Raw genomic sequence first — 23,395 nt, 5'->3', positions numbered from 1 at the left:
ACAACTACATGACTTGCTAGGAAGGACTGCAACCTTTTTGAGACACAGAGCCAGAGAACTCAGGTGAAGGCACACCCCCAGATCCCTGACCCACTGAAATTGTGTGATAGCAAATATTGCTTTAAGCCACTAAATTTTGGGGTAGCTCATTGATGGCACGATTCCCTGTGTGTATAATAACTGTAGCCTCAGTGTAAGTTTTTAATTGTCCCTGGGACTGGGGTCTTCAGGAAAATCCAAGTTTACGGTACATGGGTAGAGGAGAGGGAATTATCACCGGCGAGAAATGGCCTAAGCCAGAGAAAGGCAAGCGCTTGAGATGACCCCCTAAGTTTGAGGCTGCTTGTCACTCAGGGCCTGTGGACAATGGGAAGAAGATCCAGCAGGAGGAACAGTAAAAGGCAGGAATAGTAAAAGGGCCTTTCGTCCACACTGGGGATTTGGACTCTGTCCTCTGGGCCACTCTTTCTCACAAGCAAAGTATTATCTGAGTCTCCTCAAAAGGAAAATGCCTCTGAGAACATGGCTTCAAGTCACATATTGGTTTGAGAAGCAAAAACTCTGTCCTCTGGGCCACTCTTTCTCACAAGCAAAGTATTATCTGAGTCTCCTCAAAAGGAAAATGCCTCTGAGAACATGGCTTCAAGTCACGTATTGGTTTGAGAAGCAAATGCTTTGTTAGAAGGTACTAGATTTGGCATCAATACCACAGAACAATGAACCGGATGGCTGTACTCAGTTACAAATTATCCATTTTGAGGAAAAGCATGCTGGTTGATTCTTTTTTTCTTATCATAAAAAAAGAATAATAGTTAATTTTTTTTTCCAGAAATTCTCAGATAGTCTTTTGAGAAATAGTATTGTCCTATCTATCAGGGGAACCATCAAAGTGTTTGAAGCTAAGCTATCAGATTAATGTTCTAGAAAGATCTCTCTGTGGGGGTGGAGGGCCGGTCTGGAGGGGGAGAAGAACTGGAGGTAGACCGCTTAGGGGACATGTGTCATAGAGGAGGAGCAGGGCAATGAAGAGGCCAGCCTCACAAGGCAGAAATGGTAGCAGAGAGCGATGTGAAGAGAGAATTTTATGGGCTTGTGTCATCAGGCTGGATTTTTTTTTTTTTTTTTTTTCTTTCCCAAACTGACAGAGTGTGAGGCAGGGAAGCTACTCTAGGAATTAGCAAGCCATCTCAGGAGGATATTTCAGGATATGTAAGTGAGAGCTAACACTTTAAAGCCTCAAAACTGCTTTTGCAAGTATTGGACATTTTAAAAAAGTTATTCACATGTATTTATGTGAGAAACCCTAGTGAATACCAACAAAAGTTAAAACGGGCTTCTCTGTCAAACCAGGCTGTTTTGCTTGTCCTATTATTTCTAGTGTCATACCATCAACCCACCAGAATTTCTGGAGTGAAATGATACAGCTTCTTCCAGAGCAAAAAAAAAAAAAAAAAAAAAATCCCAGAAAAATTTAACCCCTAAAGTTCCAGCTATATTGATGTATTAAAGCACCATGTAACCTAAAAGTATTACCAAAAGTTTTCAGAACCACATACACACATACAAACCCTCAGATATTTGGAAAAAAAGAAAAAACAAATTTTAGATTTTCAACTGCTATTATACACTAAATGTTTTCTCATTTTTGTGGGATGAGAACAATGGAATGAGGGAGGAGGAAACTGATGCAAACTCAAGAGATTATTAGAAGTTCTAACAGCTTCCCATAAATATATTTTTAACTGACTAACTGACTACAGCAAAGATCATGGAATTTCAAAAAGCCTTACAGGCTTACACAGTCCTGTTATCTAATATGTTCCTTTCTGTGCACCTCTCAGAACTCCAAAATTTTCCTCCCCACAAAAATTATGGATCTGAACTTTTAAGGGCTTAGTTTTCTGATACGTTAAAGCAGGGAAGTGAAAAGAGAGTACTTTTGTGCTTTCTTAAGGTGAACGAACAGTATTTTTAAGTGATACTCAATGCTAACATTTAGTGTTCTCAGGTAAGATAATTAAGTTTGAAGGACATCCAAAATAATGTACCCACGCTTCAATCTACTGCTGGCTGCGGATTTGAGGAGCTCGGGAAGATCTTTCCTCCAAGTAGAAGAAAGAATGACCTCCCCACATGCCAGCGCGATGGAGGGCAGACCTCTCTGTGCATTTACAGTAATTCAACTAAACTAGTTCAAGGTTTTATGAAAATAGTCTTTGTTTTTTGTTTGTTTGTTTGTTTGTTTTCTTTTTGGCAGTTACTTGTTATGGACAGCAGTGAGCTCTATCCCTGAGGAGATAAACCAGAACACTTACGAGTGGTACTGTTATTTTCTTTTTTGTTTTAACATTGATTGCTTTTAATACATATTCACAGGGATTTCATTACAGTGGTGAAGTATTAATATTTGGGATGAAATTACTCTGAGAATCTTAGGTGGACTAACAAGATTAGCCACAGTGGAAGAATAAAGGCACCTGAAATCTGCCTTTCTGTCATCTTCAGCCTATCCCTGAGCAAGTTCAAATTACAGGGGACGCGGGGCAGGGGACTTAAACTAAAGAAGGCTCTTTACAGCTTTGTCTTTTCCGACCTGAGTGAGAATGTCTAGCTACCAACCACTTCTAGCTAAACCAATTTGTGGCTCAAGACAGTTGGATGAACAGAGGAGTAATTACCTTCTAAGGGGAAGAATGGTGCGACATTTAACTTTCACAACATGATATAGAACAGAAGTATATTTTAATACCTTTTACTGATTATCTTATTATGCATGAAAACATGCTCAGTATAATAAATGCGGAGAAGTAAAGAGAACAAAATAAAACTCTCCTGTAATCGCACGGCTTAGAGATAACCACAGTTGACATTTGTGAACATTTAAACGTTCGCATTTTCTATGCATGTCTATAATCACATATGTACATTTTTACAAAAATAGGACATATTCCATTTTTTTCATTCAATGTTATTTATTGTAAACATCTCTTCATGTCAATATGTATTTTTCTATCGTTTCATTTTTAATGTATGAATAGTATTACATTAAATATTTACGATGATTTATATCCAATTCCCTATTTTTGAACATTTGGGTTATTTTATACCTACATTATCACAGATAGTACTGCGACATATTTTCATTTAAACTCTGCATTTTTAATTATTTCATTAGAATAAATTTTCAGATATGGCATTATTTAGATATTTTTAAATAGAAAGGAGAGATTAATCCCTGTGAAATGCATAGGAGAAGCACCAACACAACACACCAGTCAAAAAATTTAGACATCTGTACATTAGTACCAGAGCATATGTATTAAAGCCACATGCCCCATGAAGGATAAAAGGATGTCATTTAAGGAAAGGAAAGTTTCTCTTTCTTTAGAAAAGCTTTGGGCATTTACCTCTGGACTTCAGAAAGCCAATGCCACTAATAAGACAAAGGACTATCCCAAAGGCTGAACATTTCATATGAAGGATCAATTTCCAAAAAAATAAATAAATAACACTCCCCTACAAAGTAATCCTGACTTCTTAATCCTTATAGCCTGAATACTATGCTTTTGGCCTAGTTTTTTTCCAACAACGAACGTTAACATTTTACAGAATTATAGAATATTGGATTGATTATTTAATACCTATTGCTATTTTTACATCAGGAAACATAAACTATTAATGGGGATAACATGTGTGTTCCTTAAGTACACACAGATTGTAGAGTCACAAAAATGCATTGTGACAAAAAAGTCACAAAAATGAGACAGAGAGAGACAGAGCATGAGTGGGGAGGGTTAGAGAGAGAGGGAGACACAGAATCCGAAGCAGGCTCCAGGCTCTGAGCTGTCAGCACAGAGCCCGACACGGGGCTCGAACTCACAGACGGTGAGATCGTGACCTGGGCCAAAGTCGGAAGCTCAACCGACTGAGCCACCCAGGCGCCCCATAACATTAATCAGAATAATACAGTTATGAGGGAATATGGGAGTTGCCTGGTTGCTTCTTCTTTTTACTTTTTTATTATAAAAACCGCCAATGTTCAAAGAGAGGAGGTATAGGGGTGCCTGGGTGGCTCAGTCGGTTGAGCGTCCGACTTCAGCTCAGGTCATGATCTCACGGTCCGTGGGTTCGAGCCCCGCGTCGGACTCTGGGCTGACAGCTCAGAGCCTGGAGCCTGCTTCGGATTCTGTGTCTCCCTCTCTCTCTCTGCCCCTCCCCGACTCATGTTCTGTCTGTCTGTCTCTCTCTCTCTCAAAAATAAATAAACATTAAAAAAAAGTTTTTTTAAAAAAAAAGAGAGAGAGGAGGTATAGCCAAACAATTTAGAGGGATGAAAAGAGAAACTAATATACTAATGGCTTCCTAGTTACACAATCCAGATGTAACCAGTGTTAACTATAAAAATGTCCCATCCATACTACCAGAAACTTTCTATGCTTATGAAAGTATACAAGCTATGTATCTTTTTGCTTTAAACACAAATACAATTAACAAACTCATTCTTCACAACTTGTTTTCCAATTTATGATACATATTAGCCATCTTCTCTGTAAATACTTATAAACTTCTTGGATAACTGAATGTACCCAATTTATTAAACCAGACCTCAGGTTTTTGCTGTTATAAATTGCTGTAAGTAAAATTTTAATCAATATGGCATTATGAGTTCAGCTTTGAACTCCTCCTCTTCTCTAAATACAGAAAAAATAATTTCTCTCTATGTATTTTTAAAGAATGTGGTTGACTCAAAAATAAACACACACACTATGGATCAGAAATATAACAGAAACTCAGAGCAGAGTAGTTAGGCCAAAAGCCCCTGCCTTGCTGGGCTCTGGGTCTAGAAACAGGAAAAGGCCACCCAGATTTCAGTTCCTGAAGGGCAAGAGGAATACAGGTTTCCCTTGCAGGGAGAGGTTAAGGAAGCCAGACGAACCAGCTGAATGCTGAGAACTGAAGAAGGGCTTTATCCATTATGAAGAGCGGTGGAGAGGCTTCCGGTGACCACTGCCCCGGGGCTGTGGACTACCTGCAGGGAGTTATCTGGGAGGCAGGAAGTCAGAGGCAGAGAGCATCACCCAAGCCAAAGCACCCCCAGCTGGCTCAGCAGTTGGTCTGCAGGGCGTCCAGCATCAGCACAGAGCAGGAGCCTCAACAGGGCCCTGGGAAAAGTCTCTCTGATGGGACTCGAGGGTAGAAACAACTTTATGTATACAGTTTAAGGTGCAGAAACACACAGCGATACCAGAATGATTTAATATGAAGGAAAGGAAGGGAGGAAAAGAAGCAAAGTTAAAAAATGTAAGTAAAAAATACAAAATAAATGCACATGGTATCCCAGTAAATGGAACTGAATCAAATTCCACTTTTTTCTCTATGCTTAAATAGATAGACTCTTTCAATGGACTAAATTCACCTGGTTAAAGATAGATTCTAACAGGAATTAAAATTAAAAACTTAATAAAAAATAAAGGTAGATTCTACCTATTAAGCATTAAAAAAAAAAAAAAAAAAAATCCAGGGGTGCCTGGCTGGCTCATTCAGAAAAGCATGTGACTCCTGATCTTGGGGTTCTGAGTTAGAGTCCCATTTTGGGTGTAGAGATTATGTAAATAAACCTTAAAAAAAAAAAAAAAACTAAAAGAATCCAGATACATGCTGTTTATTATAGGCATACTAGAGCAAAAGGATATGGAAAAGTTCAACACAATATGAAACAAACTCTGTCTCGTAGGTTATATTTTCCCAAACTCACATGTGTTCTTTAGATTTTTGCCATAGATAAATTTTAATTTTTATGAAATCAGATTTAGCAAGATTTTCCAAAAGGAAAATGGCCTTTTTGGTGTCCTGCTTAAAAATACCTTTCTTACGCCATTTTTTAAAATATTTACATATACTTTCTTCTAATAGTTTTATGGCATTTTATTGTTAAATCCTTGGCCCACATAGAATATGACAAATAGAATATATATATACATATATGTATATGTGTGCATATATATGTATGCGTGTATATACATAAATACATATATATATTTAAATATGTATAAAAATCAGGGGAAGTGGATACTCTCACACCATTTATTAAATAACCAATAATGACAGATTTGAAATTCTGCCCTTATCATATTCTAAATTTTATGTATTTAGATCTATTTCTAGGCTCTTGGTTCCACTTATTTCTCTAGCCCTTTGGCAAACTATTTTAATTAAAGTAGCTTTATAATACGCTTTAATATCTGATAGATCTCTATCTAATCCTTTATCATTATTCTTTTTTCAGAATTAATCTGGTGAATCTCATAGGCTTATTTTTCCAGACAAACTTTAGCCCAGTTTTTCAAGTCCCGCCCCCAACTCCTGTCAAAGAAAATTGGTACATTAATTAAAATTACACTAAATTACCAATAAATTTTAGTAGGAATGTGCAATCTGGTCCAACCAGCAGTGTTCAGGAAACGGCAAACTTCCATAGGTCACAAATCTACTGTCCTAAAATAGGATTTCCTCTTCCCTTGTGGCAGTAGAAGGGGGTAGAAGCAGAAAGGGGTGAGGGTGGCCGACGTGTAATTCCCAGAATGCACTGTCTTCCCAGGCCCTGCCTCTTCTGTACTTTCTCTACAACGCACACACTTCCTCCCTTTCGCAAACCTTTACTTGTACGGAAAAGTGTTACTGGTGTCTTTCATTAATGTCTGAGAACCTTGAGGCTCTCTATAAGGTTGAGACACTTGTCAAAGCTCATGAAGCTAGCAAGTGATGAAGCCAAGAACTTGATCCCACTTCATTGTAATTGCATAACCTGTGTCCTTAATCACAGGGCTATCCTGCACTAGACGTGCAAGAACCGTAGTGAGAATTCAGGAACTACCAGCCAGATACCATTTGTAAACTAAAAGTAAATACACAGTTCTGAAAAAGAGAACTACAATTAATGTTTCCCTCCAGCAAGAGGCAGCCTCCTCTGGAATTTTAATTAAAAGCCATAAAGGCTAGGGGCGCCTGGGTGGCTCAGTCGGTTAAGCATCCGACTTTGGCTCAGGTCATGATCTCGCAGTCCGTGAGTTTGAGCCCCACGTCGGGCTCTGTGCTGACAGTTCAGAGCCTGGAGCCTGTTTCAGATTCTGTGTCTCCCTCTCTCTGACCCTCCCCCGTTCATGCTCTGTCTCTGTCTCCAAAATAAATAAACGTTAAAAAAAAAAAAAAAAAAAGCCATAAAGGCTAACTTTATAAATTCGATTTTAAACCAGAAATGTACTAGGTGATCCCTGATACATGTAGGTAAAGTCACATAAAAGAACAAAAAGAACTGGGGGAAAAAAAAAACCTTGAAAAACCCGAAGGAGTGTTTCTATTTATCAGATTCTTCTGGTTCCAGCTCTCTCTGGGGGCAGAGGGCCTTCACCTGCCCAGACACTAGACTCGGTGTTAAACAGAGAAGCGATTTCTATTGCTCCTGGAGACCGACAGCAGAACATGACAAGAACTGTGCATATTATGTTTATAAAATCATATTCCCAAATGCAACAACTGAAAATCGATTCCCCAGAAAATGCAGAGGGTAAGAATGCAAATAAATGTTCATTAGGAAGACTTCATGACTTCTTCTCTGCCTTCTATAGTCTTTTATCCATTACCAAAATTGCGTTTGGGCACAGTATTTTATCAAAAAGCTTGTGCAAACATTGCTACACAAGCCCTTTAACATCCAATGGTTCCCCAAAACTTTGATGTCCTGAAAAATCTAATTATTACTGGTAACTTTAAAAGATCACAGTAATTTATTTTTGTCAAATGTGACTAAAGATTAATGGATACAATCAGGAATAATTTGGTAAAAACATATCAAATGCAGAGAAAGCAAAATTTGTTGTTAAGTGAAGCATCAAATATAATAAAAGAGCAAATTCCATGAATGAACAGCAACAATGCACAATTCATTAACCAAATGCCCATGATTATTTCACACTTCAGAGGGCTACTGATATGATCAGGAATTGTAGTAAAAGGATAAATACAGATTAACTTCAGGATGTCTATACAGTTTAATTATAAATCCTACTCCCCAACGGCTACCAGCATAATAAAAGAAATACAAACTAAGGTTTCTCCACCTTAGTGGAGGAATATTCCACAGATACAAAATTTCATATACATATAATAAGATATTCAATTGTTTTTAAAGACAGTAATTCTTAGCTGCTACTAACTACAAAAATTTAAAATCTGGTCAACATTCAGGCTCTAGGGATCCTTCTCTTCTCAAAATCCTCCTCCTCACCATCATCACCATCATCACCATTACCCACGTCATCTGCTAATGCACCAGTCAATGTCCAGATCACTACCGAATATCCTTCCCTGCCCAAAGAGAAAATGTTAACTGTTCAGCAAATACTAACAAATCATATGCTCCTGGAGGACAAAACCACGGCATATGAATCTTTTTATTCTCAGAGCTTGGTCAGTATTTGACTCAAACGGTTTTACTTTAAATAGAAAAATAAAGTAAAACAACAACAAACAAAAAACTTGAAACCTAAAGAATAATTAACTAGACTATCTTTGGGATGAATTCTTCAGCCATTAAGTAGAATGAATACCATACACGTAAGAGTAAATTCCACCAGGTATGAAAGGTAACTAAGTCTAAGATGGCTATGGCAGTAACTTAAGCTGAGAAGAATTATTCCATGTAATAAATTATTACCATCAAGTACGAAACTGCAATAAATATTGAGCCTTACACAGTAACTAAAATAATACAGACTAAAAATTCCTTGCAGCAGTGCCCAGCCCAATTGGATACATCTAAGGATACCACAAAGAACTTTCTCCAGGAGAACTGGTTCTAAAAGTCTTTTGCCTCCATGTTAATAAGGGCAGCTATAGGGGTGCCTGGATGGCTCGGTGGGTAGAGCATGCAACTCTTAATCTCAGGTCATGAATTCAATCCCCACGTTGGATGTGGAGCCTGCTTAAAATAATGATGATGATGATGATGATGATGACGATGGCAGCTATAAATACTACCTATAATTTATTGAGCTTCTATTTTGTGTGACAAGCACTATTTTAAGTCATCTTCATGATTACACATTTAATGCTCCCAACAATCATTCAAAGAAGGTATTTTTTCCTTATTTGGAAGACAAGGAACCCTCCAGAAATGAAGGAATTTGCCCAAGTAAATGCATGTGTGTAGTCACATCTATAAATACATCTGATAAAGCTGCTGAGCCAGGATATGTGCCCAGATTTCTGTGACCCAAAACTCCACACTAATAATACCCACAGGCAAAAATCAAATTATTTTATTAAATATATCATATGGAACAGCATTGGTGTTCCATACTAAAATTTCACTCTTTATATGTCATGTTTCCATTTTTTTTTTTTTTTAAGTTTCTTTATTTAGTTTGAGAGAGAGAGAGCCTGTGCATGCACACTAGCAGGGGAGGGGCAGAGAGAGAGGGAGAATCCCAAGCGGGCTCCATGCTATCAGTGCAGGGCCTGACATGGGGCTCGATCTCACCAACCGTGAGATCATGACTTGAGCCGAAATCAAGAGTCAGATGCTTAACCAATGAATGAGCCACCCAGGCACCCCATGCTTCCATTTTAAAGAACATTTCATCATGTCTTTCCTAATGCTGACCAATAAGATACCTAAGAGAACTACAGGTTAGCAACAGTCTTTTCCATCATAAAGTCACATAAACTCGAGTTTCGCAAACTGAAGTCCATATTTCACTGGAAGAAACACTTTCAAGAAATACAAGAATAAGAAGAATTATTTTAATAGATTAACTCATTTTAATAAATCTTTTCTACCCTTCACTGACATACATGTGATTTCGGATGATATACGAATATTTTTATTTCATTAAAATGTATTTACTTTACGTGATTAGAAAGAAATAGCCAGAACATCAAATTAATGAATTCAAAGGAACTTAAAGTCTTCTTTTTAAAGAAATTCATTTACGTGTAAAGCACAAGCTATGTTTAATTTTCAAATTGTGCAAGTGCCTATATTCAAAAAATACGAAGGTGCCTCACAAAGGATGGAAAATCAGGAAGTACAGCAGAAATGGGACTTTATTAGCTTGCAGCGGGTGCCGCAGGCTTGCCTGGGGGGGGGGGGGGGGGGCGGGGGGTGGAGAGTGGAGGCAGACGAAACCTTTACCTGTAATATACCCATCCGCGCTGGGACTCACCTCTGGTGACAGCATCCAGGGCACAGCCACATCCCGTTGCTCCACCTCCGATGACGAGGATATCAAATTCCGCCGTGTTTTGCAAACTCAGTAGCTGAGCTTCTCGGGAGGGAGGCTCCCTGTTAACAGGTTCTGAAACGCACTCCGCTGCTTGCACATAGGCCAGGTTCACCTGGTGTAAAAGTCCACAGCCCACTGTCAGTTGTTCATGTGCAAAGCCAATGTAATACACCCCACGGTATACTAAAAGAAGGGATTTGTAATGGAGACAAGCAATACCAAAGCAAGACCATAGTCCACAGTCCACGTGGAGTTACAGGACCAACTGCCCTATAGAAAAGTCCTTAAAATCCAGGCGGTATTTTTTTTTTTTTTTCAACTTTCATTCATTTTTGAGAGACAGAGAGAGACAGAGTGCAAGTGGAGGAGGGGCAGAGAGAGGGGGAATTACAGAATCCAAAGCAGGCTCCAGGCTCTGAGCTGTCAGCACAGAGCCAGATGTGGAGCTCGAACCCACGAACCGTGAGATCATGACCTGAGCAGAAGTCGGATGCTTAACCGACTGAGCCACCCAGGCGCCCCAAGGTGGTATTTTTTTTAAATAAGTCCCCACTACTTAGGCATGGAACACCTGATTCCAGACTCAATATCTCAACTGCTTGTTTTGGTTTTATAACGAGCCAAGTTCAACTATTCCCCACACTGTACAATAATTCCCAAATACCTAGTCTAAGATAATTTATAGAAGAACATAAGGAAATGCTTTATCCCGTAGCAATAATTCATTCAGATAACATTTAAAAGTGTTGAAAGGAGGAGGAAAAAAGCACTTTATGCCCTTCTGCAATTTCTTAAAAGTATATGTTCTTTATTCCTTGATTCCTCTGACAAAAATAAATTCTAGAGCTTGGACGTCTATGAGTTTAGGTCACTATAATTAAAAACGAATCTGTTTAATAGAAGTTGTTGTCATGTTTAAATAATCAGCTATGGCTGGGGTGCCTGGCTGACTCAGTCGGTTAAGCCTCCGACTTCGGCACAGGTCATGATCTTGCAGTCCATGAATTCAATCCCGCATCGGTCCCTGTGCTGACAGCTCAGAGCCTGGAGCCTGCTTCAGATTCTGTGTCTCCCTCTCTCTCTGCTCCTCCCCGACTTATGCTCTGTCTCTGTCTCTCAAAAATGAGTAAGTGTTAAAATTTTTTTAAATAATCAGCTATGGCCAATGGAAATAATATTTTTTAAGGATTTTAGTCAGAGGTTTCCCCTTAAAATGTTTTAACATAAAATTATAGATTCTATATTTAATATACACTATTTCAATTTTTGGAAGCTTTAACAATAAAATAATTAGTGTCAGCTCTAACCTCCCCGTGCAAGATAATGACCTTCCCTTTTTCTAGTTTTTCTTTCATTAGAATGTTGTTATCCTTAATAAAAAGTGATGGTCTTAAAAAAAAAAGTAGCTACCAGAAGTTACAGTGAAAAGCCTAGAAAAATAGATAAGTAAATGTGAATACAAGGTTTGATCACTATAATGAATAGTGCTGACCAGTGCTGCTGTAACAGTTATTTATCCACAGGTATGTGACTTGTATTTTTCTTTCCTCTAAATCACAGCATCAGTGTGATGCTGGCAATGTCTTCCCGATTCTGCTGAAGGGACCACATACGAAGCTCGGAACCACAACGCCCGAGCTTGTTCAAGAGAAGGTGATCCTAATTCCACCCAAGATATTGTTCTGATAGACCATTTTTTTTATTCATTTAAATAAAATAAACCAAGCTGTTTCTTAAACTTAAATTTAGTTATTGTCGGGCTGATTGGATTTCTACAAAAATAAATCTAGAAGCCACAGGGTACATTGAAGGAAACCTGGGTCAGAGGGTCCTAGCTCAGGTCTTACCACTCTTGTGTACCAGTATGTGACTTTCGACACATTATCTCTCTGGGCCTTGGTTTCTTCATTTGTAGAATGGGATAAAACTCCTGTGATGTCTCTAGCTCTGTATCTCTGAGTTGTCCTCAGTCTGAATGGATTAATGATATGAGCGTAGTTGGTAAACTATAAAGTACCACCATAAGGTTGTTGTTATTACTGTCATTAAATGATTTAATCCTTTAATGGCATATAAAAGGGAGCTTTCAAAACATATTTTGCTAAGTATCATGAAAACAAAAGATTATAACCAGGTGTGATAATTTTCAGGCTATAATTCAGATGCAAGTCACAAAAATCTTACTCTCCTTTATATAACTCCTCCTATTATCTACTAATAGGCATTTCCCCATGTCACATTTACGTACATTTAAGGTAACTAAAATGTAACTGCTATGGTTCTGTGGGGAACACGATATCTGTCTGTCATGGGCTTTGCCTTCTATCATCAAAGAAGGAGGAGGAAAGACAAGAACAAGAGAAGAGCAAGAAAAAGGAAGAAAGAGAAGAAGCATATATATACATATATGCACGATATACATATATAAAAGTATGTAGAAAGAACAAATGCCAAAGTAAAGCAAAGAAGCACCAGGCCATAACCATCCTGATGAGGGAGGGAGGGTCTTTCATTTGAGGATTCAACTGGGCCATGGCAGATGGGTAGGACGTGGACATAAGACTGACAAGTAACTAAACTGCCAGAGCACTTTCACACATCAAAAACATCAACAACAACAACAAAAAAAATTCCTGACATTTTCTGCTTGGTAAGTTTTATAGAAATACTCGAGAAATAAATTTAAGGACTATATCATGATATAAGTCATTAGAACTTGGTAATACTAGGAGCCCCCTGTTTACTCTGCCAACAAGTCATAACTAGGAATATTGAACTCAACTGAATTTCCTCAGCAAGCAGGCCAGGTCTGATGGGCACTCCACCTGTTTTGTGGCCTTTGCGCTCCTCGAACTGCACTGTTGCTCCATTTTGTCCCTTGTCTCATCCTTCCCCCCAGTAGGCTCTATCCCGCCTCACCTTAAAAGTTAAAAAAAAAAAAAAAAGTTTCTTACATATGCTTTTACCACCCTAAAAATTCTGGAAAGACCTGTATACCCTTGCTTTTTCTACCGCCTCACCTCCTACTCTCTCAGCCAACTGCTCAATTCATTCTAATCTGCATTTTCACACACATACCACCACCACCAAAGACTGACTCATGTCCACTTTGCTGTGAAATCCAGTGAGCACATTTTATCCCTCGTGTTAGCTGTCACCTCGGCACACAATTTTCTGTTCGCTGGGAGACAACGAACTGAACTGAGCTCTCCCTCCAGCCTCTCTCAACCACTCTCTCCTAGTTTCCTCTGGAGGTCCCTGTACTCCCTAACATTAAATACTGACGTTCCCCTTAGGCCTTTCTCTAGAGAATCTCTAGAGAATTTCTTCTGCCTCCATACAGTCATATGACTTCCAATTATACTCCCCTATCCCAGAACCCAGATATCAAACTACCTATTTGGTACCTCCATTTGGATGCCTCACATATATCTCAAGTTTGAACTGATGATTTTATCTCCCCAAACCCTCTTTCCTGTCAGTGTTCATCAGAAGGAACCATTTTGCATCTAGTTGTTTGTGCCACTCTCTTCATTCCCGTTTTTGATCAATCACTGAGTACTGTCACTTTCGCCTCCTAAAAAAATTCTCAGGCCCAGTCACTTCATCTTCACTTCCACTTTTCTTCTTCTTCTTTTTTTTTTAAGTTTTTTTAATGTTTTTATTTATTTTTGACACAGAGACAGAGCATGAGCAGGGGAGGGTCAGAGGGAGAGGGAGACACAGAATCTGAAACAGCCTCCAGGCTCTGAGCTGTCAGCACAGAGCCCAAAGCAGGGCTCGAACTCACAGACCATGAGATCATGACCTGAGCCGAAGTCGGACGCTCAACCGACTGAGCCACCCAGGTACGCCTCTTTTTTTTTTTTTTTAATGTTTATTTATTTGTGTGTGTGTGAGAGGGAGAGAGAGTAAGAGAGAGCAAGCAGGGAGCGTCAGAGAGAGAGGGAGACAGAGGGTTTGACAGCAGACAGCTGATGTGGGGCTCGAACTCACGAATCGTGAGATCATGACCTGAGTCAGAGTAGGACAATTAACCGACTGAGCCACCCAGGTGCCCCTTCACTACCACTTTTCAAGTCAAGGTATCTTCCGTTTCCTCTATACTAATATGATATCCTCCCACAGGTCTTCACATATTCACCAAGGCTTCCAAGTCAGTCTCCATACTGCAGCTGGTGTAGTCATTTTAAAGCCCAAATAATGTCGTTTCCATGACATTAAAAGCCTTCAAGAGCTTCCAATTTCATTTAGGTTATATGTAAGCAGCTTATAGTTTCTAAGATTCTTCACAGTCTTTTAAAGTAGGTTGAACTTAACCAAAAAAAGGAAAAAAGTGGACAATACCAAGTGCAGGTGAATGTACAACATGACTGGAACTCTCTTATATTGCTGGAGGAAATAGAAAATGAGACAGCCATTTTGGGAAACTTGAGTTTCTCGTAAAAGTAAACACACACTTACCATACAACCCAGCAATCCTCTCCTAGGTAATTACTCAAGAGAAATCAAAGTCTGTGTTCGCACAAAAACCTGCAGCGAATGCGTACAGTGCCTTTATTCACAACTGGTGAATGGCTAAACTAATTGCGACGTGTCTATGCAATGAGTGATAACTGCCAGTCAAAAGAACAAACTACTGATAGACCTAACAACATTAATCTCAAATGCATTCTGCTAGTTAGGAGTCGGCAGATCATGGTTTTCCACCCAAACGTGTCTGCCATCTGTTTTAATAAACAAAGTTTTACTGGAACCCAGCCACACCCAATCACTCGTGTATAGTCCATGACTACAGTAGCAAAGTAGAGAAGTTGAAACAGAGACGGTATGGCCTGCAGACCTGAAACATTGACTACCTGGGCCTTTACAGGAGAGTCTTCCCATCCCTGTGTAACTGAAAGAAGTTAGACTCAGAAGTCTACAGCTGACATGATTCCATTTACATGACCTTCTGTAAAAGCAAAAGGATAGGGTCAGAAAATAGTTCAGTGACTGTCAGGGTGTGGGGCTGGTGGAGTGATACACCGACTACAAAGAGCATGACAGAAGTTTTGAGGCTGGAAATGTCGTGGTTATATGATTCTATGTGCTTGCCAAAACTATTAGAAGTGTATATTATAAAGGGTGAATTATACTGCATAATGTAAGTTATGCCCCAAACAATATCTCAATAAATTTGACTTTCAAAAAAAGTAAGTAGACATGTACATAGCCAACAGACACATGAGAAGATGCTCAACATCACTAACCATCAGGGAAATGTAAATCAAAACCACAATGAGATATCACGATACCTGTCAGAATGCCTAGTATCAAAAAAAGACAAGAAATAACAACTGTTGGCAAGGATGTGGGGAAAGGGAACCCTCATACACTGCTGGTGGGAACGTAAATTAGTGCAGCCACTATGGAAAACAGTAAAGAGGTTCCTCAAAAAATTAAAAATAGGAATATCACATGATACAGCAATTTCCACTTCTGGGTATCCATCTGAAGAAAATGAAAACATTAATTGAATGGATAAAGAAGATGTATTGCATGTGTGTGCATATATATGTAATATCATATTACATATATGTTATATATTTCATTATACATACATATGTAATATGTGTAATATTACATTACATATATTTCATATATGTAATATATACATAATATTCCATTACATACATTATACATTCGATTACATATATATATATATATATATATATATATATATATATATATATATATATAACTCAGCCATAGAAAAGATAAAATCTTGCCATTTATGATAAAACAGATGGACCTTGAGAATATCATAGTAAGAGAAATAAGTCAAAGACAAGTACTATATAGGACATCACTTACATGTGGAATCTAAAAAACAAAACAAATGAACAAACAAAACAGAAAAAAGACTCCTAGATACAGAGAAAAAACTGATGGTTGCCAGAGGGGAGGGGTGTAGGAGATATGGGCAAAAAGAGGTGAAGGGGATTAAGAAGTACAATCTTCCAGTGATCAAATAAATAAGACACAGGGATGTAACGTACAGCATAGGGAATATAGTCAATAATTTGTAACAACTTTGTATGGTGATGGATGATAACTAGACTTACTGTGGTGATTATTTTGTAATGTATATAAATACTGAATCACTATGTTGTACACCTGAAACTGATATCATACTGTATGTCAATTATTCTTCAATTAAAGAAAAAGTGAGTATGTATATAGTATTTGTGTCAGGCACTATTATAAGCGTTTTGCCTTTTTCTACTCATTTAATCCTCTATTAACCCTATGAGTTAAGTACTCTTGTGATGGCCATTTTACAGAAGTAACTAGACAAAGAAAAGTTAAGTCATCGGCCCAGGATTAACACAGCTCGTATACAGAAGGGCTGGGAACCAGCCCCCGCAGTGTGCCCACAGACCAAGTTTTATATTGCAACACCACATTGACAGCATATAATGTGAGAAAAAAAAAATAAACAGACTTATTAGTTGTAATAGGATGAGATACCACCAGTTGCCAAATGCAGGAAGTTTTTGGTTTTATGGTATGATATTTTCGTGGATGTGTTCCTGAAGAGTTCTTCCAAAAACATTTTTTTTTAAAGATACAGCACTATTGAGGGGAATTTATTTAATTTCTGACACTACATTTAAAGCAACATTTTATTTTTGTTGATTTTTTTTTTCCCATAAAAGCTGGGAAGTGTTGCAACTGAGAAGTGAAGCACCAAGTTTATTTCAGAGGCAGTAAACACAGCCTAAGGCCCTACTTGTCATAATTATGACAAGAGAAAGACTCATATGGCTTCACATGGTGTTGAGTCTCAAAAACACATCTGCACTCCACCTTCTCTAGAATATCTTGACTGAGGGGAAATAAAGAAGAGAAAAGCAGCCAGAATAAAACAGCAGTGGTAAGTCACAACACCCTTTAAGAACAGAGGTACAGTAAAACCTTGGACTGCAAAGACCTTGTTCTGAGAGTGTTCCACAAGATAAGCAAACATTTCTAATACATTTTTAACTTGATAAGCAAACATTTCTAATACATTTTAACTTGCGATACGAGTAGCACATGCCTCCGAATGTCACATGATCACAACCGAGCCAATGGTTCTTTCTCTCTCTCCCTCTCTCTCTCTCTCTCTCCCCGCCTCTGTGGGATTGTAGGTGATTGTCTCCCATGCTCAGAGTCTGGGTCTCAGGCTGTGCAATGTTTGGCAGAAATCAGTGATTTTTCAGAACGCTGGAAGGTGCCCACAACTGTCACTAGCATATTTTTTGTCACTTCAAAGCACCTAGGGACAGTCCTTTGCTTTTCCATACACGAGTAGCTTAGGAATGCTTTGCTTCATTCTAGGTCAGGCTGCCTGCAGATATAGACCCTTTCCTTGGCTACCTTATTGCCAGTTACATTAAATACAGTGTATGACAAGAGTTTATTAATACCGTTAGTGACATGAAAGTCATCCTACACAATAACCCTCCTCTCTCGTCCCCCTCACGCCAGCCAGGAAGGTTTTCAAAGGTAAATATAGGGTACTGTGTTCATTTTTCTTTATATTTTGTATTTTATTATTTTGTATTATATTCCAGTACTGTAATCATTTTTATATGAATATTTTTGGGTTGTGCAACGAATCATCTGAGTTTCCATTATTTCTTATGGGGAAATTCACTTTGATATACAAGCGCTTTGGATTACAAGTGTGTTTACAGAACAAAAACCAAGGTTTTACTGTATTTGTGCTCCACATCTTCCCAGACCAGCTCTTTCGAAGGCAATTTGTTTGAGCAGGAATCTGGAGGATAAGCTCCACTAAAAGACTGACTCAGAGATTCTGGGAGAAATCTCGGAATGGCAACATGCCCTAAGTTATCTGAGAGACCAAAACTCTCACAGGACACCTCAGCCACACCACTTACTCATGCAGTCAATATGTAATAGAGGTCTTCAGAGATTCTATAGAATGGAGGCCAAACAAAAAGGTAAAGAGGCAATCATAATATTGCTGAACAGGCAGAGTTAAGTAGAGAAGAGGCTACAAGAGCCACAGGAGGCATGCCTAATCCAGACCCGAGAAGGTTTTCTGGAAATCATAGCTACATCAAGTCAAGAATGGCTAATGGGCATTAGTTGGATTACAATGCCAGGAAACGAAGTGAGAATGGCACGTGCTAAAACCAGAAGTCATGCTAATGCATTTCTTTGCTCAGCACACTACTTTCTTAAAAACATGTATTACACATCCAATATTTAAAAGTTCCTATATTTTATACATAAATGAGGATTTCTGAGATAAAGCTGCCAAAACTGCACAGCAGCTGCTGCCCTCGGGCAGGGATTGTGTGTTCTTATTAGTCCAGGGCTCCCACTCACTGATTTCATGCTTTTATCTCACCAGTCTGGCCCCCGTACACATAGAAGTTTGCCGACCCTGGTCTAAAGACAGGATAGGCCAATAATTTGATTCAAGATCGAATGCCTAATTCAGCCACTGAATCCAGAAGAAAGGAGAGTCCAAGATACAAAACAAACTTCCTTTTGCCCAGTAGAATTCTAACCACAGCTCCCAAACAAAAAATTCTTATCCTAGTGGAACTGGGAAAATATTTAATATTACTCTGATATTGTTATTTCTGATATTTAATCATGATCATCTATGGGGAAGTGGACTTTTTTAAAATTTATAAGCAAATTTTCATCTACACTGTAAAAAGATGAAATTCCTCCAGAATTTTGATAGCAAACACATAGTTTTTGTCAAGAGATTGGCACCTGTGAACAGAGAACTGAAAGTTAAGTTCATCATCTTTGAGAGTTTATATCCCACAGAAGAGAACAGGATTCAAAACGCGATCAGTTTTACTATGTGCACCATTAGACTTGCAAATTAAAAAAAAAAAAAAAAATCCTAGACATTTGCAACTTCAGGTGAGACCGAAAACAAGATCTAATAATTAGTGTCTATTTCTGAAAGAAGTGCCTATTCAAAGACCACACGCAATTAACAACCAGGTTGTCCTGTAATCACGTGCAGTAATAATTGGAGTATAAAGTAGGGTTTCATGCAAATCACTTTATACGGCAACTATCTCTCTCCCGTATCGTGTGATTCAATCACATCTTGGTAATGGAACTGTTAGAGTTAAGGGAAACTGCCTGGCCTTTTGTTGTCACTGAAAAAGACCAACAATATTTGTATTTTCCTGGAAAGGAAACACAACCTGCATCTCCTTACGGGGAATCTTAACATGTTTTAATGGCCTTCACCTCCTGAATCACTTCGGGACTGCGAACAGTGATGTCTTTTCTTGTACTTACATGACAGTGAGCAGCATTTCTCCCTGTGAGCATACTCAGTGAGGGACTCATGATTACTCTGTGGGAACAGTTGCTAATAGGTAGACTGTCCTCTCCACTGAGGACCAGAGAAGAAAAAAACAAGTCCTTCCTTCTGGGGATGGCTGAGATGGGAGTGGCAGTGCACCTACAAGGTGTTACCCCGCCTTTAAGTGGCTGCCATTCATTTGAGATATCACAGAGAAGCTCTCTGAACAGCTCATGATATAGCCAAACTATTAAATTGCAAAACTTTTTCTTAAGTTTATTTTTATTTATTTTGAGAGAGAGAGAGAGAGAGAGAGAGAGCAAGTGGGGAAGGGGCAGAGAGAGAGTGAGCCCGAATCCCTAGTAGGCTCAGCACTATCAGCACACAGCCCAACAGCGGGCTCAAACTCAGGAACCGTGAGATCACGACCTGAGCCAAAATCAAATCAGACGCTTAACTGACTGAGCCACCCAGGCACCTCAAGCTGTATAACTTTTTTACAGCTGAAAAAGCGGCAAAACCCTTTGGCTCTGTCTGAATCTACTTCAGGTAAACTCACATCATAACTGATTACATGATCTGAGGTTTTGGGGGGATATGTGTTACTGGTTTTCAAATAAATATTTCAGAAAAAATGTATTTGGAGTTGTCTCAACTTGATACTGCTCTACTAACAGCTCTTCTAACAGCTGTGCTAAGAACCAGAGGATCTGGAGAGGAAGCCTGGGCTCAGGCTGGACAGAGGGGGAAGAGCCAGTCCTGGGGTCTGCCCGGCTGCTACTGGTCCTCACACTCTAATGAGCTAGCTTCTACAGGTCTAACAATTACCACAGAACAGAGGCATCCTTTGACCACTAAGGAAAGTGAGGTTAGTTATTCCTTGTGCAGGTAATGGAGACAATCAGAATTTGATCCCAGGTTTGACTCCATATTCCATGACCTCAGCTGTGCTAGGCTCTCTTTGTACGTGTAGCTTATCTGGGTCCCTTGATCCACCAGCCTCTTGGGCACCCATAGAGCAGGGAGCCATCAATGACCATCAGTGAAATCAGAAGTCTTAGGGAGTCTGCCTAGCCCATGGCCAGCTGCACTGGGCAGTCAAGTTGACATCCAGGGTTCCATGAAATAGCACTTTTTCTTAAAAACCTCCCCAACACATACATCTGGAAGTGGATACAGGGGGTTCATCCTTCCCCCATCCGTCTCAGGTGAATAAAACTCTGACCCAATGAGACAAATGATCATTTCTCAGCTTTACAACCCAGATGGCCCTCAGCTACATTTTACCTTGATGTTCAAAATAGTTCTGGGTCAAATTTGTGATGCACACTTTCCATTTCTCTTGTGGATTAGTTCTTCAAATATACACTTTTTTATAACATTTCTAGTTTCTACTCACAAGCATATAATTAGATCTAAGAATGTCTTTGTTGAAAAACCACAAATTGCAAAATAAGGGAAGCGAGTAAAATCAACATCGCCGATTTTCTTCTTAATCTGCCCAAACTCTACCTAGAGGAAGCTGTCCTAACACAAACATAATTTAACTATTAAGCTAGAAGATGGGGAGAAGGAAAGGGAGTGAAGGGACTCTCCCCAAAGCATTTATAGAAAGTTTCCTCAGTTCCACAATATCCTAAAAAGTTTCTTAAAGAGGCCTCAAAATGAATAAATAGTTGAAAATGAAATGCAAAGTCAAATCAGAATGAATGTCAATGTTGCTCAGTTAGCAACAGCCTAGAAGCTCACCAGCTGTCAACGCTAATCATAGCTCAGTCGTTGACTCACTGTGTGACCTCTAGCAGTACAGTTAACCTCGCTGATTTTGTATGCCAGCAATAAAATAGCATTGCAAACTCCTCGAAGGCCTGATGTGAGTTATAACTCAGAGATATTGCCATGGCCCCGTGTTGAGAGCTAAGTGTTAAATAAAAACCAAAATTATAAGGAAGATGATAGGATGCTCTTCAAAGAACATTTCCAGCTCTGCCTGCATAATTTTAGTGCTCTGATGAAACATGCCTCTGAAGAAACGGTTAACCATATAGAGGAGGTAAGAATAGTTCAAACTGGCCTTATGGAAGATACAGTGTACTCACAGTCCTCATCACGCTTTAGCTATCAGAGGCAACCCCAACACATTCCGTTGTGTTTCTAGGAGAAAAACAGTTCTTCCAGGAATCTATGCACAGAGTTCTCAACGAGAGAAGCAAGTGAACGGTAGAGTCTTTGGCCTATACTCTAACAATAAAACTCTCATCAAAAGAAATGCAGCTTGCTTGTCAATCAAATTAGAAGCTAAAGTCAGGACACAGATGTAATGGCTAGATGCTTAAAACGTTTTCTCTTCCTCCAGAGAACACTGCTGGATTGCATTTCCCTCCCACCCTCCCTTAGCACTGGGTGGAAATGATCCAGTGGGTCAAAAAGTACTATAATATGCCAGAGCCACATAGATCTCTGAATGATTGCCACAAGCAGGTCCCCCATCTATCTTCACTGAACTGTACTATGAGGAAGAAATAAACCCTCATGGTGATAACCCAGTGAGCTCCGGCAGTTGTTTATTACATCATTAGCTTGCTCAAATTAATACACAACTATGAGATATGTTTAGCATTACAACCCAAGATTCACAACTCACCTACCCTGCATACAGTCTATACATAGTTCAGAATACTCCCTTCGTGGATAAAGACCCATCGTTTACAGAAAAATAAGTCCGTACATATAAAGCTCGAAGGACAATCAACTGATGAATGGATAAAGAAGATGTGGTGTATATATACAATGGAATACTACTTGGCAATGAGAAAGAATGAAATCATGCCATTTGTAGCAATGTGGATGGAACTGGAGGGTATTATGCTGAGTGAAATAACTCAATCAGAGAAAGACAGATACCATATGTTTTCACTCATATGTGGATCCTGAGAAACTTAACAGAAGACCATGGGGGAAGGGAAGGGGAAAAAACAGTTACAAACAGACAGGGTGGGAGGCAAATGATAAGAGACTCTTAAATACAGAGAACAAACTGAGGGTGGATGGAGGGGTCAGGCAGAGAGGAAAATGGGTGATGGGCATTGAGGGGGGCACTTGTTGGGATGAGCACTGGGTGTTGTATGTAAGCGATGAATCACAGGAATCTACCCCCAAAACCAAGAGCACACTGCATACCCTGTATGTTAGTCACTTTGACAATAAATCATATTTTAAAACAATAAAAGAAAAAATAAAGCTGGAAGGACAGATCATCAAACACAAGCCCCACTAAGCCACAGTGCAAAGACATTTCTACCTTTATATTTGATATAATGCTGAAGCCACAGCTCTTTAAGCAGGCAGATGGGACCAAGGAGCCTGTTACTTAGCCACTAATCCATTCTCCTCCTTAATATGCATTTTTCATTTGGTATCTAACACTATCGTTCCCCACCTAAACATTAAAGTCAACAAAAATGAAGACTGTTTCAAGAACAGTTGCCATTACAGAACTCTGTAAGATCTTTTTAAGAAAAAGGCTGTTTATGAACCCATGAAAATGCCTCTGGAGATGGTTATTAGAACAAACAAGTCTCGTAGCTGGAACTGACTAAGTTAAGATCAATCTGGTAAGCATATAGCAAACGTGTCATGTAATAATTTCAGCTACATCAGTGCTCAGGAAGATTATACTGATTTCAAAGCCACAGATACTCTTTAGCTTAGGAACCAGAAGAATATTTATAACTGAGGTTAGATTCTTAAAGATATTAAGCATGCTCAAAAAGTA

At 39.0% G+C, this 23,395-nt stretch overlaps 1 protein-coding gene across 5 annotated transcripts in view; it reads right to left on the bottom strand.

Annotated features, from left to right (window-relative positions):
• Positions 1 to 23,395, bottom strand: part of GPD2 (glycerol-3-phosphate dehydrogenase 2) — a 228,675-nt gene that overhangs the window by 72,290 nt on the left and 132,990 nt on the right. For 4 of the 5 annotated variants that reach the window (XM_042994464.1, XM_042994465.1, XM_007078490.2 and 1 more), the window contains one exon: positions 10,224 to 10,395. In XM_042994464.1, coding sequence (XP_042850398.1) covers positions 10,224 to 10,395 — 172 coding nt within the window. Of the gene's footprint in view, positions 1 to 10,223; positions 10,396 to 12,130; positions 12,241 to 23,395 lie in introns of those variants that run through there. The other variant, XM_042994466.1, reaches the window with a different exon arrangement.

The sequence above is a fragment of the Panthera tigris genome, chromosome C1 (genome assembly GCF_018350195.1).
Source record: "Panthera tigris isolate Pti1 chromosome C1, P.tigris_Pti1_mat1.1, whole genome shotgun sequence".
Taxonomy (NCBI): domain Eukaryota; kingdom Metazoa; phylum Chordata; class Mammalia; order Carnivora; family Felidae; genus Panthera; species Panthera tigris.
The sequence above is the reverse complement of the archived record's forward strand: the minus strand, read 5'-3'. Positions and strand labels throughout refer to the sequence as shown.